The sequence below is a fragment of the Jaculus jaculus genome, chromosome 16 (genome assembly GCF_020740685.1).
Source record: "Jaculus jaculus isolate mJacJac1 chromosome 16, mJacJac1.mat.Y.cur, whole genome shotgun sequence".
NCBI classification, from domain to species: Eukaryota; Metazoa; Chordata; class Mammalia; order Rodentia; family Dipodidae; genus Jaculus; species Jaculus jaculus.
This window is the reverse complement of record NC_059117.1, coordinates 32,693,196-32,709,301: the sequence shown is the minus strand read 5'-3', so window position 1 is coordinate 32,709,301 and position 16,106 is coordinate 32,693,196. Positions and strand designations below refer to the sequence as shown.

Genomic DNA, 16,106 nt, shown 5'->3' with positions numbered 1-16,106 from the left:
CAAGTTCTCAGGTCAGGCACCCTTTCCACCAGAGTATCACAAACTGAAAACTGCTTCTAACTCAGTCCTTACAAAGTGTTTCCCCTTCTTAAACCTCATAAGTCAAGACTTCACAGTCTATACCTCTATTTCTGAAATTAGGTCATTCCAACTCTAACCAGAATGGTTTTTCATGCTCTGCCCACATCAGTACAAGTCTTCTCTACTCCAAGTTCCAACTCCTTCTATATTACTACTGCCAACCAGTTGCAAAATCAAATCAAAACAAAACAAAACAAAAACATGATTAGCCTTACAATAGTAATAACCCATTTCCTGGTACCAATATTCTGTCACATTTACCTTATCATTGTTGGAAAATAAAACAACCAACTGAAAGTAGCACATGGAAAAAAAAAAAGATTTCAAGTTTACATTTTTGAGGTGATGTTTCAGAATGGCAAGAAAAGCATGGCAGAGTAGAAGCTGGGCACCATATCTTGTCACCATCAGCAGGAAGGTACACCAAGAGTGAACCACCAAACTAACGGACACCCAGTAGTTTTGGATTAATAAACCTTTAGATCCATCCCAAATGACACTCCTCCATTGACGCTCCACCCTCCTAAAAGCTTAACCAGCTGGGGATTTAATATGAGTATTAATCACAAAACTTAGGACTATGGGAGACATTTTGCATTCCAACCACAAAGCCAACAATAACTCAGCTATTGATCTCTTTTTTAAAAATTTTTAAAATTTATTTATTTATTTGAGAGCGACAGACACAGAGAGAAAGACAGATAGAGGGAGAGAGAGAGAATGGGCGCGCCAGGGCTTCCAGCCTCTGCAAACGAACTCCAGACGCGTGCGCCCCCTTGTGCATCTGGCTAACGTGGGACCTGGGGAACCGAGCCTCGAACCGGGGTCCTTAGGCTTCACAGGCAAGCGCTTAACCGCTAAGCCATCTCTCCAGCCCTATTGATCTCTTAAATTCTGCAAGACCACCATTCTCTGCCTGCCGGCCTCCTTTTGAAACAATGTAAGGAGCTGTGTCATAAAACCTTATTTCTCTTCTGCAGGGATCATATTTTATGCTACCTGCATGGTTGCATCTGAAAACTCCACACTGTTGCATTTTACAGACAGGGGGAGGGTAAGTGCAGACCCACATCATTCATAATAAGTAGAGATGAGATGATCCGAACTATTAAAAAGTATGAATCATAGTTTACATATGATATATGCATTGACATGTTTAAAAGTCAATGATCAGGTAATATTTCAGATATAAGTGAAAAACTGCTCTCAACACAATCCTATACTGTACTTTCTCTAGGTGCTACCCAGCACTTGAAGCAACTTCTGAGCTTGGTTGCCACCAGAAGTGAAGAGAAACTATTAATGTTGCTCCCATCACTCAATAGAAAAACTCTTTTTAGAGATGCCGGTGGCTACTGGGGCAACTGAAATCTCATCAAAGCAATGGAAATCAAGAGGCTCTGAGAGCTCAGAGGTACAAGAGACATATCTACAAGACTCAGAGAGCATCATGGAAGATGGGGCTAAAAGTATCTAAAAAACAGAAGGTGGAAAGGAGTACATAGGGACACTGTTCGCCAGACATTGACTGGTTCATTGGTGACATCACAATGGATGTCCCTACCTCCATATGATCTGCATAATATTGAGCCAATTAATATTTTGACATAGATGATTGAGGATAACATGTTTTTAAAAAGAATGAGCTATCAAACTAGAAAAAGAGGGATTACTTGAAAAGAAGAGGCAGTTCAGTAGAGCAGGGGTGGGGAAGAAGAGACCAAAGATGACAATGGGAAGGAGTTTGGGGACAGCAAGGCTCTGAGGGCCAGAGAAAGCAGTGGCCATGCCCCCATAGGAGTGTGGCTCTTGCCAGCTCTTCTTCCCCCTCACGTAGGGAAGGTGGCAAGTCATAATCCTGCCAATGGACTCTCCTAACGTGCAGACTGGTCCTTAGTAAGGGTCCTTAGTAAGGGTCCTCCGGGGTCCTGGTGACATCAAGGAGTCTGGTTTTGCACCCTCCCTGTGCGCTCACCCTTCCTTTGCTCACTGCTCCCTTACCCCGTGCTCACGCAGAAGAAAGTTTTGCTCAGAAGCAGCTCAGCGTTGACGTAGGCATCGCCGCCCCTCCCGGCTGGAGAGCAGCCCAGAAGGGAGCGAGTGGGGGCGATGCGGAGGTAGGGATCATTTGAATTTCTGTGCTTAGGGTCCTGAGGCGGGACGGATCAAGGGCCAGGCAAGAGTATTGGTCCTAGATCCAAAAAACACAACAGGCTTTTCCCCTCCTGGGTCATTCTCCTAAATCCCAATGAGGTCATAGCAATGAAAGACAATCAGATCAAGAGAGAGGGGGAGGAAGAGGACGACGACGACGGAGAGAAAACCCAGACGGAAAGAGGCCATCAGACAAGGTCGCTTTTCCTGGCGACACAGCAATTGCGAGAAGCGTGGTGCTGAATATCATCCGCCCGCTCTGGCTCCGCCTGGGGACCGAGCGACTCGCTGAAGCACTTTGCGTTTTCACGAAAACAAAGGAGAGGAGGCACGAGGAGCTGGCAGAGGGGAGCTGGGAGCACAAATCCCCGTCACCTTGCATCTCCGGGAAGCAAAGCTCCTGGCGGCACCGGGGAAGAGAAGGGAGCCTGAAAGGTCCCAGAAGCCACGAAGGGAGCGGGCTCTGCGCACGGAGCTGGGACGCGGCAGGACTCTGGACAGCGCCTGGAGAGCGGGGCTCCGGGGCTGCTCCGGGTCGTGGTCCTCCAGCTCTGCTCCCGTGTACCCTCTGGACCGCCACCCTCCCAGTCCAGCAAGATCCGTCCGCTGTCCCGGAGTGAACGTGCCAGGGGCTGAAGCAGCTCTTTTGCCTCTGGTCTGACCAGGGACACCGTTCCCGTTCTGGATATCTTAGTCTTTGTGGATAATGTTTCACCGGTGAAGAAAGAAAAGTTTGGGGATCTGGTAGGGGGAGCGGACTGGGGAAGGAGGACCTTGGAAGGAAGAAGGTGGATGGGCGCTTTCCCTCTCTGATCTGGAAGGAATGATGACCCGGGGAGGATGTGCACCAGCGGCCAGATCATTGGGAGCCTCTTGGTGCTCTCCGTGCTGGAGATAGGGCTGGGGGTGTCCAGCGTGGCCGTGGGGGCGGTCAGCTTCAGCCTGGCCCTCCGAGAGCACACGCCGCAGCTCGGAGACTCGTCCCCGGTATGGAGCGGGGTGTGTGTACGTTGAGCCATTTCACTCTCTCTTTACCTCTTTATGGTGATGGTCAGTGTGCGTGCGTTAGTCACTACCTCCCGGGGAAACGAAATCACAAAATCTGCTCTGACTTGCATGTAGGTTGATATTGGCAAGCTATGCTGATTTTAGTTAGTTAGTTTGTTTTTCTTTTAAGTATCAGGGTCTCTTTTCCTCCCCTTACCTGGGTGTAAGAACAAATTGAATGGCATTGTTTAAACTTGGGAAGGGAGGTATCAGTCATTCTCCACTGGCTAATTCTGCAAAGAAATGGCCAGGGAGTAGGAGGTCACACTTGACAAGGGCTTACTTGTTTAGGTCTTTTCAAGAGGAAAATAAAATGAGAGTGTCATCACTTTTCTGCACCAGGAATAAAGATAGTGATGCATTCATCTGGGGGCAACCGTGTCCAAGACACACCAATGCAGACAGAGATGTGAGAGAAAAGGACATGGGTTGAGTGTGAGAGGAATGGAAAGTGGGGGGGGGGTCAATATCTTCCCAAGTATAATGGCTTTTAATTTCTTTTCTAGCTTTCAAGTAGTTCAGTTCTGAATGGTTTTGTAAGTTATAGGCCCTAAGTGAGCAGACAGTGATAAGAGATGTAACAACATCTTAACTGAAGAAACACATTAAAGAGAGAGCGCCTACCTGCTCAGAGGAAAATATCATAAAATTCCCTCAGTGAGGGGCAGACCTTACCAGCATCTTGTTTAGTTACATAAGGTGAATCTCGAGAAAAACTTTACAGACCCTTCATTTCCACAAAGAATTAATGAAAGAACAAAGCACTATAACTAGCATAGACCTGAGGATGCATCCCACTCTTTTCTCCCCCAACCCCTGCACCCTCCTCAGCTGCTAGGTTCATTTGAGTCTCCAGCTTGAATGTGGTTTCTACATAATTTATTAATATCTATTCTGACGCATGATGCATATTGGATTTAACAATTATGGCTTCATTACTTGAGGCTTATGCTTTTTAAATGACCATTTAGGAATTCAAGGAAAATAGTGCCAAAGTGATTCATATTAAGAGACGTTCAGTACTCTTAGTACTAGTAAAATTGTGCTTTGGATCATGGGCTTTCATATTTTTTTCCAGGTGAGAAACATATTTCTAAATTGCAGAACTTAAAAAAGGAAAAGAATATTTAATGCTTAGTGTTGAATTCTGCCAAGAAACATTGGTCTGAATTCAATAAGTTTGCATCAATCCTCCAATTAATATACTGTTCTTTATGTGATTTTTGTTGAGATGTATATATATATATACATAATTTGAGTATGCAAGGATAAAATGCACCCTTGATAACTGATAATTATACAACTTGCTATAATTATTTTGAAAGCTGGGGTTGTTATTACATAGGCAGAACTAATAAGTTCAGAAACTTCTACTGCACAACTGTCCAAAAGGCACAATGGCGACATGTAAAGAAAGGGAGGAGCCAAAGACCTCTTGGTGGCGTGAGAACTTCCAGGATCAGATACTATTCAAGTTACTCCTACCTGTTAAAACTCAATAAATTGACTGAGTTAACATGTTTACTTTTAATAATCTTAACATGTCCATTTTATCTTAATGAATTTTTAAAAGAGCTATTTTAGTTTGGAACTGTGTAAAAAATTATTCAGTGTTTTTTTTTCTCTCATCTCAAAGTTGCTAATGTTGTCTAGATAAATCCAACATATGTATACATATGAGAAGAAAGCAAAATCATCTAAGGGAAAAGAAGATGAACCAGTAATATTGGCAGAGTCATTACTGTAAACAATGATTTCCAGTTTGACAGGTTATTTACAGTAAGCAAAATGCACCTTGGTTCCTGGAACAACAGTTTTAAATATTGTTACTGATTCAGCAAAATCAAGCAGTACATTCAACTGAATGAGTAAACTTGAAAATATAATAAATAAGCAGCCATTCACTTTTTCAAACCTGACACAAAAAATCATAATCACTGCAACAATTCTTAGTTGGTATAATTATGTTTTTCACTGTAGACTGGTTACGTAGATCATTTTAAATTGTTTTAGTAATTCCATTGTGATGTGTTTTGACTTATGTTTTCATTCCTTCACTGTTAAATGAACTTGGCCTGTGAAAGGCATTTTACTATTTACTATAGAGACTGTAAAGATGAGTCAGAGCCTTGCTTCCAAAAGGGTATCATCTAACACAAAACAAGATGTATACATCACTAGCTGCAGTGGTAAGAAGTTAGAGAGTGACCTCAGAGAGCTGAGAGGTAAAAAGAGGACAGGAACATTGACATGGACAATTAAACATACATGGAAAAAGTATCATTTTGTATTTATCTTGAAGGCTTACTGAAGTTGACATCAATGTATCACAACGCTAATAATATGCCATAGGGAAGAATCTGGAGCCAAACTTCCTGCAAATCCCAGATCTACCACTTCCCATATGGATGATTAACCAAAGCTTCTTCATTCATAAAATAAGGTTGTTAATTGGGGGGGATTAAATGATACTCTTTCAGAAAAGGGCATGAGGCACAGGTAGTCCTGAGTACGTGGGACCATCCAGGATAGGGTGCCCACCATCACAGATGAGAGTGTGAGGAGAAGAGAGAGCCTTTTCCTCAAGCAGAAATGAAGGAAAAACCAATGATGGAATGGGTTGTATAAGCATTGTCATTTTTTCCTGGGCTTAGGTGTGTGAGAGAAAGACGGAGGGATTGGGCCCAGAGTATGAGGTGCACTATTCCAGGCTGAGGAAATTGATTCCTTATATTTTAATCATACAAATAATATCACTGTTTAACTCTCCAAAAAGATCTCAGGAAGATACAGAATGAATCTCATTTAAAATTATAATAATTATTAAATAATAATAAATATTAACCTCTCTGGAAATTAATGAATTAAAATCAATGTTACTTATGAGTACCAAATGAGATCTTACTAACCTGTCAGGATACACACAGTATCAACAGACTGTGTTTTGATTAGTGCATGAAGCTTTGCTTTAAAACATTAACATCATTATTACAAATATCTGAATTATATTTACAACTGATGGAAATAAAAGCTGCACTATGAAGGATTACTTTTATGTAGAGAAAATCTGAAATCATAAGCTTTTGACCTAGGGCAAGTGCACTAATATTTTAGTAAGCTAGTTTGATTATTTGGCCCCAAAGATTCATTTAATAAGTGGTTGAAAAATAAAATAGTACTGAGATAAAGGATTTAAAGTGCATAACATGAATACCACATAGGTGTTTTTTCCAGGTCATCTCATAATTAGGACAGGCATTTCTTGTGATCAGTCTTAATGATGTGGGCAATTACAAAGAAAAGATCTATTATCTATAATTTCTTAAAGGGTCTATAGCATTTTTTATTCCTAGATTCTGGTATAGTCAGTAAAGTCACAATGAAACCACAAAACCAGGAAGTGTAACTGTTAGATTACATTGGATGAACCATTGAGTGAGCTACTTTTGAAATTATATGAAATATAATCAATGTGTGAGACATCAACATAGAATTAACAGACACAGTTGTGCTTCCAAGTTGCTATGTGGACATCACTTCATCCCAGCCTCTAGTGTGTCATCTTCAAGGAACTAGGTTTAGTAGTATGCAGATCCATGAGCCATGGAAAAGTATTTTGTTAGTCTCAAATGATATTCAGAAATCCAGTGGTGGTGTTCAGTACATTCTGAGGCTGAGTTGTATTTGACTTTATCTGGCTTTAATTTCATCCATCTATATCATATAATCATTCTGTTATATCTAATGTATCAAATTTTTCTAACCCTAATACTCTTGCAAATAAAACAGTGCTTTTTGAAATATTTAAGACTTTCTTTACACCATTTAAAGTTAAGTGATTCATTCACTCACTTTTCTAGAATAACTTGATAGCCAGATCATAATGTTATCGGCTTGGTAAATTTAACGTTTTGCTTGGATGAAATTTACAGCACAATCAACATAGATGCATACCTACTCTGTAGACTCTCAGTTCACCATGGCAACAACTCTGCCAGCCATAAGTCTTCATTAAAATTCACTTCTATATATTTGGATTCACAACAAAGGTGCTATGTACAGGTGTAAGTTACTCCAAAATAGCAATATTAATTGTAATATTAAAATCTGTCAAATTGATTTAATGAAAATTAAAAGAGCAAACTTGTTAACTCTCCATTACTTAAAATATACATGCTTTGAAGCTAAGACTGTCTCTACCCAGATAAAATATCATTTTCTCCAATGTCAAATATATTAGAGATTCATATCCTTATCAGGAGTTGTAAATACTTCCCCTGTCCTTAGGAAAAAAATACATATGTACATTTGTGTTTTGTTTTAAATTTAATTTTGATTATAGAAATAAGTTATGAATATCTTCAAACATGTCCCTCCCCCCATCCAGACTGCTTAAGAATCCCTTTTCTGAAATGTTTGAGGCCAGAAATATACCACTTTTCAGACTTGCTTGCTCAGAGTTTGATCTGTATATATTTGTGTATACATATAATGAGCCAACTTAGAACCAAGTCTTAAAATAAAACCCATAAAAAATTCCTCTACCCCTGTACAGACATCCATGGGTATTTTATACAGTATTTTAGTGCATTTGCCTTTTGGCTGTGAGCTGTATGTGGTGATGAGCTCAACCGAGGAACTTTTCACTGATAGTGCTATGTCAGCACTCAAAAGGTTTTAGATTTTGGAGCTTTTCAGATTTCAGATTTTCAGACGATCAATGCTAATAGACACAGGAGATAGAAGAAATGAGAGAGTAAGAGAACAAAAGAGAGTAGGAGAGATCGACTATCCTTTTAAAATCAAATAGCAACACTTTTACTAGATGACTAGGCCCAAGCTGGTCAAAATAGTTGAAGGTTTTGTTTGAGCATTGTAGTGAAATTATTTGGTTACCAATCTATAGTTAGGTGGCTCAACATCCCAAATGATCAACATTCAGATAAATAGATAATAGTTTGTAGAGTGTAACTGAGCAGGTCCTAGAAAAGAGAAAAGAATGTGTGGCTACCTGTCTCTGTGAGGTACAAAACCATGCAGTTCTCTCATGAATGCAGTCTGATCTACACACACATATCAGTCAAACGGAATGGCAATCAGATTGAATTCATACATCTCCCTCAATGGCACTTGTGTGGTGGATACATCATGTTTCCTCATTCATAGTGCGGTGGGAATTCTGTGGAGTTGAGATGATCAGATGATTATGCTTACAATGTGTTGGCCCTGACCCCAGCACACAGTGGGTGCTTGGTGTGTTTCAACTGCTACCTTCCCCCTCTGTCACCCTCATGCTAAAGATACAGCTGGCATTCTAGACTTCACTAGGAGTGTCCTAGTTCTCAACATTTCTAGGTCAACCTTAGACTGACTATTCTTGTGTTATTTGTATGTAGTATACATGCAATAAGATTTTGACTTAATTGGGGTTTATATATAGCCAAATACAAAAATGTAACAAAAGATCTATAAGGAAAGCTACCACATAAATATTCAGCCCAAATCTGAATGGGAAACAGCTGTCTTTAAAACACCACTCTTTTTGTTGGCTTTTGAGTGGGTGGGAGAGGGAAGTCAAAACTACCAAAAAGATACTCAGTAATCAGATCAATTAGACAACCATATATATTAAACAAATCCAATAGTGGTTAGGTCCACTATTTTTATTACAAAACAAAATCCTCAGAAAATATTTAGAACTATTTAAGTATTTCTTAGAAAGTCAAAACAAAAGTACAAATTGATGTCTCTGGTAACAAAAAAATAATATTTTAGATTTTTCTTGAACCACCCAATTAGTACTTGAAGCAATGTATATTATATCTTGTGTCATCCATGTGTACATCAGTTCTGTGTTATCATCACAATACTTGGCAATCACTACTACACCCTTAATTAGTGCCTTTAATTTCTTAGCACCAGTACTAAGGCTACTGAGATGCAATACCAAGTTTTATTACTTCAGTTCTATTTATTTGACAGAGAAAGAGGGAGAGAGAGAGAGAGAGAGAGAGAGAGAGAGAGAGAGAGAGAGAGAGAGAGAGGGAGAGAATGGGTATATCAGAGCCTCCAGCCACTGCAAACAAACTCCAGTCGCATGTGCCCCCTTGTGCAGCTGGCTAACATGGGTCCTGGGGAAACAAACCTGGGTCCTTTGGCTTTGCAGGCAAATTAGTCTTTGCAGCCTAATTCAGTTCTATTTTTAGAAAAAGTTGTGTGAGCCAAGCAAAAAAATAATATTAATGCTTAGATAAATAACCTTGGGAAGCATAATGGCTTGCTCTAATTACTTTGCAAACTAATACCAGACATGAATTATTATTGTTAATGGCTATCTAATTTCCACAGATTTACTACCATATGCATTGCTGTTTCTCTTCAGAACATCCAGTAGTTTATAACATTTAAATGGGCTAAGAACTCACCTAGAACTTACTCCTAAAGTTTAATGAGATGAGTAAGTAACAAGGCCTGGCAACTTTGTTGCAGAGCCTGTGTTTTTGCTACTGCATTGTGTGGAACTTTGGAAATTTTCATGAAAACAAAAAGACATTCATTGAGACCTGACTTCATTATTTGCTCTCCATTACTGAATATATGAGTGAGGCAGGATGGCAGAAGGCCAGGTCCCAATCATACCTTTTATCTGTTTTACAGAAGACACTGGTACAGTCCATCAATCAACAAGCCCAGTCCACATGCTACCACAATTACATTGTCTTAATATATGTGAGGTAAAGTTTTCCTACCCTTTAAGGCTTAGCCTTTGATTTAAAAAAAAAAAAAAACAAACACCTAAATGATGCATGTCAAATGATTCTAACTTAAGGACAAGTCAGAAATATAAAAATAATGAATTTAAACAAAATAAATAAGAAGTATCAGTGAAGGCCCTAATATAACTTCCTCACAGATGTGGGGCTTTGTCTGGGTGTGGAGATCAGGCAATTTCCCATGAGGCAGATATAAGAAAGAAATTATGAGCTGGGTGTGGTGGTGCAAGCCTTTAATTCCAGCACTCTGGAGGCAGAGATAGATAGGAGGATCGCTGTGAGTTCAAGGCCACCCTGAAACTACATAGTGTATTCTAGGTCAGCCTGGACTAGAGTGAGAGCCTACCTCGAAAAACATAAAACAACAACAAAAAAAAAAATCAAAACTAAAAAGAACTTATGCTAAGCAAAGTTATTCTTAGGACTAAAGTCATGGAGGGGTGGGAGAAACAATAAAATGGAGTGCTTGGGAAACCTAGAACAGCCTTAGTTGGGCAGATATGTGTCTCCATGGAAGCTGGAAAGTAAAGCAGATAGGCTGGATCAGCAGCATTGAAAGCATCCTGTGGGAATGACAAGACTAGTCTGCCCTTGATTCTCAGCTAGGCTTGGAGAACTGCACTTGGTGCAACCAGATGATCATGAGGCCAACACAGTAGACTCAGGCATTACAGTTCAAATGCAAGGTAATCATCAGCCTTCACTCTCAAAGACATTCTGAATGAGATTTGAGAGGAGAATGTATATATGTACATATGTAAGTATCCATGTGTGCCCCAACTCTAACCACCTCTTTTGAGTGTCTTTCTGATTGATAATAGATTTATAAGCTCATTCCCAGTTATTCTCACAGTTGTATAGCATGTGGAAAATAAAAACTGTACATTTTACTGAAAGTATCAGGATACTAGAGACAACAAAGGATAGTGAAGTTGGGAGCTTTCAATTCAGAGTTTAGTATTATTTAAAATTAAGTGAGTTATACAATCTCATTGAAAAAATTCATCTGAAAAGAGCAATGCTACTCAACCTACCTCTTTTTAAAATTATATCTAATATTTTTACACAAGTATTCAATATGTGTTAAATATTCAATAACCATGTCTGACCCCAAACTTGGATTGTATTCTTTTGCCGTTATCCATAAAAAAAATATAACCTAGGTATACACTATGTAATTAAGATTTATATTATTTTATATATATCTTCAGAGGATCTGGTTATAAGACCACTGATAAAACTGAGCTTGGACTCTGAGCTTGCTGTCATCTAAGGTGCATATCCTCTCTTAGCAAGCATGTCACCTCAATAACAAATTTGGAGAATAGTGATGGTTACGATTGAGTGTGCATGTTCTAGAATTTCAGAAAAAATTATTTTATGTAGAAAATTTACTTTATGTAAGTATTGTGGGAAGTAGATTTACTTTTTGTTTTTTCTACCAAAGAGAAATGCATGCTTTTTTTCTCATTGTTTTTATTTGGACTGCTGGAATTAGTCCTTTGCTCTACCTATCTCTTGCCAGTTATTGTCCCACATGGATTATTTGGAGGAAATGAGTGGTGACATTAATGTTAAAATCAATGGCATTTTATATTTATAATATAGTGCATTGCTTGAGAATCGAAGCACTTTCTTTCTACCACTTATCTCATCAGACACAATACTTAATTTAGAATGTATGATCAGAAAAATAAATCAGTAAGAATAAACTAAAAATACAATTCACATAGAGAAGCATGTGTGTATGTGGGTATGTGCACATGGACCCAGGGTAGGTGGAAAGGCAGTGATTTGTGACAGTAAGTTGGACATTGTAGTACATATGCAATATGTGGTGCATATAGACCGTTCGTGCCTTCATGGGGACAAGTTCACAGTGTGCCCCTCTGTGCAGGTGCAGTTCACTCCAATGCCTGGCTAGCTTTCAGAAACTGCCATAATGTTGCATGAGCTTCCATCTGCTGTGTGCTGATTCTTGGGAAGAGCAGAACCATCCCCTTATCAGCACTGACAAGTCATTTCACCTCTATTACAACAGATCACAAATCAAACTGGAAGTGGGCATGTACCCAAGAGAATAATTGTTTTCTTACCCTATCAAAACACCTATCATGTACATTTTAAACTGGATAAATGTCCCTCTCTATCAGTATGGCCAAGGCATCTCATAAATGTAATTAACTGCACTGAATAAATGGTTAAAAGTGAAAATCATGCATACTGGAATCTTTCACATTAATACAAATTAGTTAAGAATATACTTACAGAAATATTGTATTTATTTTTTATGAGAGAGATAGAGAAAGAGAAAGACTGCATGAATGATGTGCCAGGGCCTCTAGCCACTGAAAAGGAACTCCAGATACATGTGCCACCTTGTGCACTTGGTTGTAAATGGGTACTGGGGAATCAAACCTAGGTCTTTAGGCTTTACAGGCAAACTTCTTAGCTGCTGAACCATCTCTCCAGCACCACTTTTTAACATTGTTATGAATTATATAATGCATATATTCTATATGCCATACAAAATATTTAAGCTACTTTAAATAAATGAGATTTTATGGGTAACATACCTCTTTCTTTTTGTATTGAGTGCACCCTCTTTACTACCCTCCAGGAGTCACCATTATCTTCAATGCCTTTATCATTTAAGAAAGAGGGCTGGAGAGATGGCTTAGTGGTTAAGCGCTTGCCTATGAAGCCTAAGGGCCCCGGTTCGAGGCTCGGTTCCCCAGGTCCCACGATACCCAGATGCACAAGGGGGCACACGCGTCTGGAGTTCATTTGCAAAGGCTGGAGGCCCTGGCACGCCCATTCTCTCTCTCTCCCTCTATCTGTCTTTCTCTCTGTGTCTGTGGCTCTCAAATAAATAAATAAAAAATTTAAAAAAAAAGAAAGAAACACACTATTTATTATACGCCATTAAAATTATCAAAAGTGGGAATCAGGAGATAAATTCTTCTTAATTTGTGTCTACTATCTATAAGATGGATTTTTTGTTTTGTTTTGTAGTGCAAAATAAGACACAAAATGACTATGAGATAGATTTAAGGTGGACCATGCTATCTGTTGAATGCAGATCCTAGCTTCAGATTTACAGCTTGGTGTGTAAGGTGCAGTGGGAGTCAGAAGATGCCAGGAGGCTTTAGGGGCCACGAAAGGTGAGGAAAAGAGGAAGAACTAAAGAGGAGGGGATTAGAAAAAAAAATTAAAAAGAGATTGATTTGAATGATTGACATTTAAATATATCACCAATTCAAAGTGCTTCTCATGAAAAATTCATTTCTTAACATTTCCCTTGCAACTTTTGGAGCAGAAACAGCCCAGAAATCAAAACCAAGCATGCTTGTTTACTTAGCATGCTCACAATATACAAAAGAGTATTTTTAAGGAAAAAACTCATAAAACCAAATTGAAACAGAACAGGATGTATAATGAATGTATTATAAACAAGAAATACCACATTACAAGAATACTGACAGGGAATATATAGAGAAATTACACTTTGAGATTCAAGGCTCATTTATTCTTTGCTTGGTAAAATCTGGGTTCCAGGCCAATGGGAATTTTCTGAGATGTTTTTGAACTTGTATTATTTAGAACTGTTTGGCAATATACTATGTACAATGGTTTCTTCAGAAATGTGTTCTTATGTCCATCTTTCAATCACTGTAGTGTCTGAAAAGGTTTCTCTCAATATCTACTGAATCCCTAAGATTATTCTTTTTCTTCCCTCTCCAAGTGTTGTGTTGATGTTTTGTTTATTGTATTTAATTTCCCTATTTTCTGGTTTTGTCTGTTAGCTTCATTGGTCAGTTAAACCACCAAACTGGCTTGGTGCTAATTGAGGGACAGTTTGTATCTCTTGAATATTGCTTCTCTTTGTGTTTTATTTTTTTGCAGTTAATTATATTTGTGTGAAATCTTGGCTGTATTGATAAAGATATATGCATTTATCCTTTTCCAGTTATAATGCTTGTGAAATTTTTCAGAGTGGAAAAAGCATGATGTATGTAGCTGTCAGCCCATCATTGTGGGGTGGAAATAAAAAAAAAATTAGTTGAAGCTTTAGGGAAAAAGAACACTGCATAATTAGTGAGGTTTTTTCCATGGACTAAGAAAAGAAATGAATATAAATAGGAAAGCAAAAAATGTCTTCTCTGAAAGATGAGCACTGTTAAAAATTGAGAACAATAGCACATGGAGTTCCGTAACTCTAATAATGAAAGAGAATGCTTAAGTAAGTGCATTATAAGAAGCACAGTGCAGGTCTGGGACCTCCAGTGTCAGGACAACAGGGCCAAGTTAGTGCTGAAGTAGGTAACAATGACACCAGGGGCCTGAGCTCTGTGACCTTAACTGGCTGGAGTGACTAAAAATAAAACAAAAAAACAATGGTGGGAATATGGAGAAGAAGCTGGGTGGGAAGCCTAGAGTGGCAGGCTGCTGTTCCTTTTCTCTCACTTTCCTTAGTTTTCTTTCCTGACAGATTAAGTCAGAAAATACTTGTGCCAGAGCTATCACCTTCTAAGCTCTGAGTCATGTCCTGAGGATCTATCAGTGGTACAATAAGCTCTATCAGTGATCTTCTGAAACTTAATTTTAAAAGGAATATAGACAATGAATAAATAATGCTTAAATGGAAGTGATGGATAGTGCTCTGCTGAACACAAAATAAAAGTATATATTTATGGAGATTGTAAATAAATTGTCAACAACAAGAAAATGAATGTAAATGCCTATGAAGAAGCATTAGTTGAAAGAGAGAGAGAGAAAGAGAGAGAGAGAGAGAATGGGTGTACCAGGGCCTCCTAGCCAATGTAAATGAACTCTAGTCACATATGCCACCTTGTGCATCTGGATTTATGTGGGTACTGGGGAATTAAACCTGGGTCGTTTGGCTTTGCTGGAAAGTGCTTTAATTATAAAGCTATCTCTACAGCCCCTAACTATAGTGTATTATTATTATTTGTTTGCTTTTAAAAATATTGATTTTAAAAAATTGTTTGAGAGCAACAGACAGGCAGAGAGAGAAAGAGTCAGAGACAGAGAGGAGAGAGGGAATGGGCACACCAGGGCTTCTAGATACTGCAAATGAACTCCAGATGCATGTGCCACCTTGTGCATGTGGCTTACATAGGTACTAGGGAATAAAGCCTTGAGCCTGGATCATTAGGCTTCACAGGCAAGCGCTTAACCGCTAAGCCATCTCTCCAGCCCAAAATACTGATTTTTAATCTCTATTTATTTTATTTTATTTTATTTATTTGAAAAAGAGATAGAAAGATTCAGAGGAAGTGAGAGGGAGGGGTAGAGAATGGGCATGCCAGGGCCTACAGCCACTGTTAACGAACTCCAGACACATGTGCCACCTTGTGCATCTGGCTTACATGTTTCCTGGAGAATCGACTTGGGTGGGTCCTTTGGCTTCACAGGCAAATGCATTCATAGTTAAGCCATCTCTCCAGCCCACCGTTTGCTTTTCTGAACAGAGGGTTTCACTCTATAGCCCAGGCTGGCTTCAAATTCATAGTCCTCCTGCCTTTCTAGTGCTGGGATTATAGGCATGTGTCAAGTAGTCACTCTGGAATGCAGTTTAGCCAACACTGGAGTCAAGTAAGTAAAGAGGCCACAAGTCAACATCGGAGGCTCCCAGATGCATGAGACTATAGATATGGACGGACGCTGGCGGTGACAAGAGATGTGGCAGCGATCAGGCAATGATGACAGATGTGGGAGTGACGCTGGCGATGACACAGATGTGGGAGTGACGCTGGCGGTGACGCAGATGTGGGAGTGACGCTGGCGGTGACACAGATGTGGGAGTGACGCTGGCGGTGACACAGATGTGGGAGTGACGCTGGCGGTGACACAGATGTGGGAGTGACGCTGGCGGTGACACAGATGTGGGAGTGACGCTGGCGGTGACGCAGATGTGGGAGTGACGCTGGCGGTGACACAGATGTGGGAGTGACGCTGGCGGTGACGTAGATGTGGGAGTGACGCTGGCGGTGACGCAGATGTGGGAGTGACGCTGGCGGTGACACA

General features: G+C 39.6%; 1 protein-coding gene across 5 annotated transcripts in view; it reads left to right on the top strand.

The window, feature by feature from the left end:
* Positions 1-2,156: 2,156 nt before the first annotated feature.
* The window catches only part of Tmem196 (transmembrane protein 196), a 54,216-nt gene continuing 40,266 nt past the window's right edge, over positions 2,157-16,106 (top strand). For 2 of the 5 annotated variants that reach the window (XM_004652826.2, XM_045136220.1), the window contains exon 1: positions 2,157-3,222. In XM_004652826.2, the coding sequence (XP_004652883.1) occupies positions 3,076-3,222 (147 nt within the window). In that variant the 5' untranslated portion in view covers positions 2,157-3,075. Of the gene's footprint in view, positions 3,241-9,466; positions 10,017-16,106 lie in introns of those variants that run through there. The other 3 variants (XM_012947610.2, XM_045136219.1, XM_045136221.1) reach the window with 2 other exon arrangements.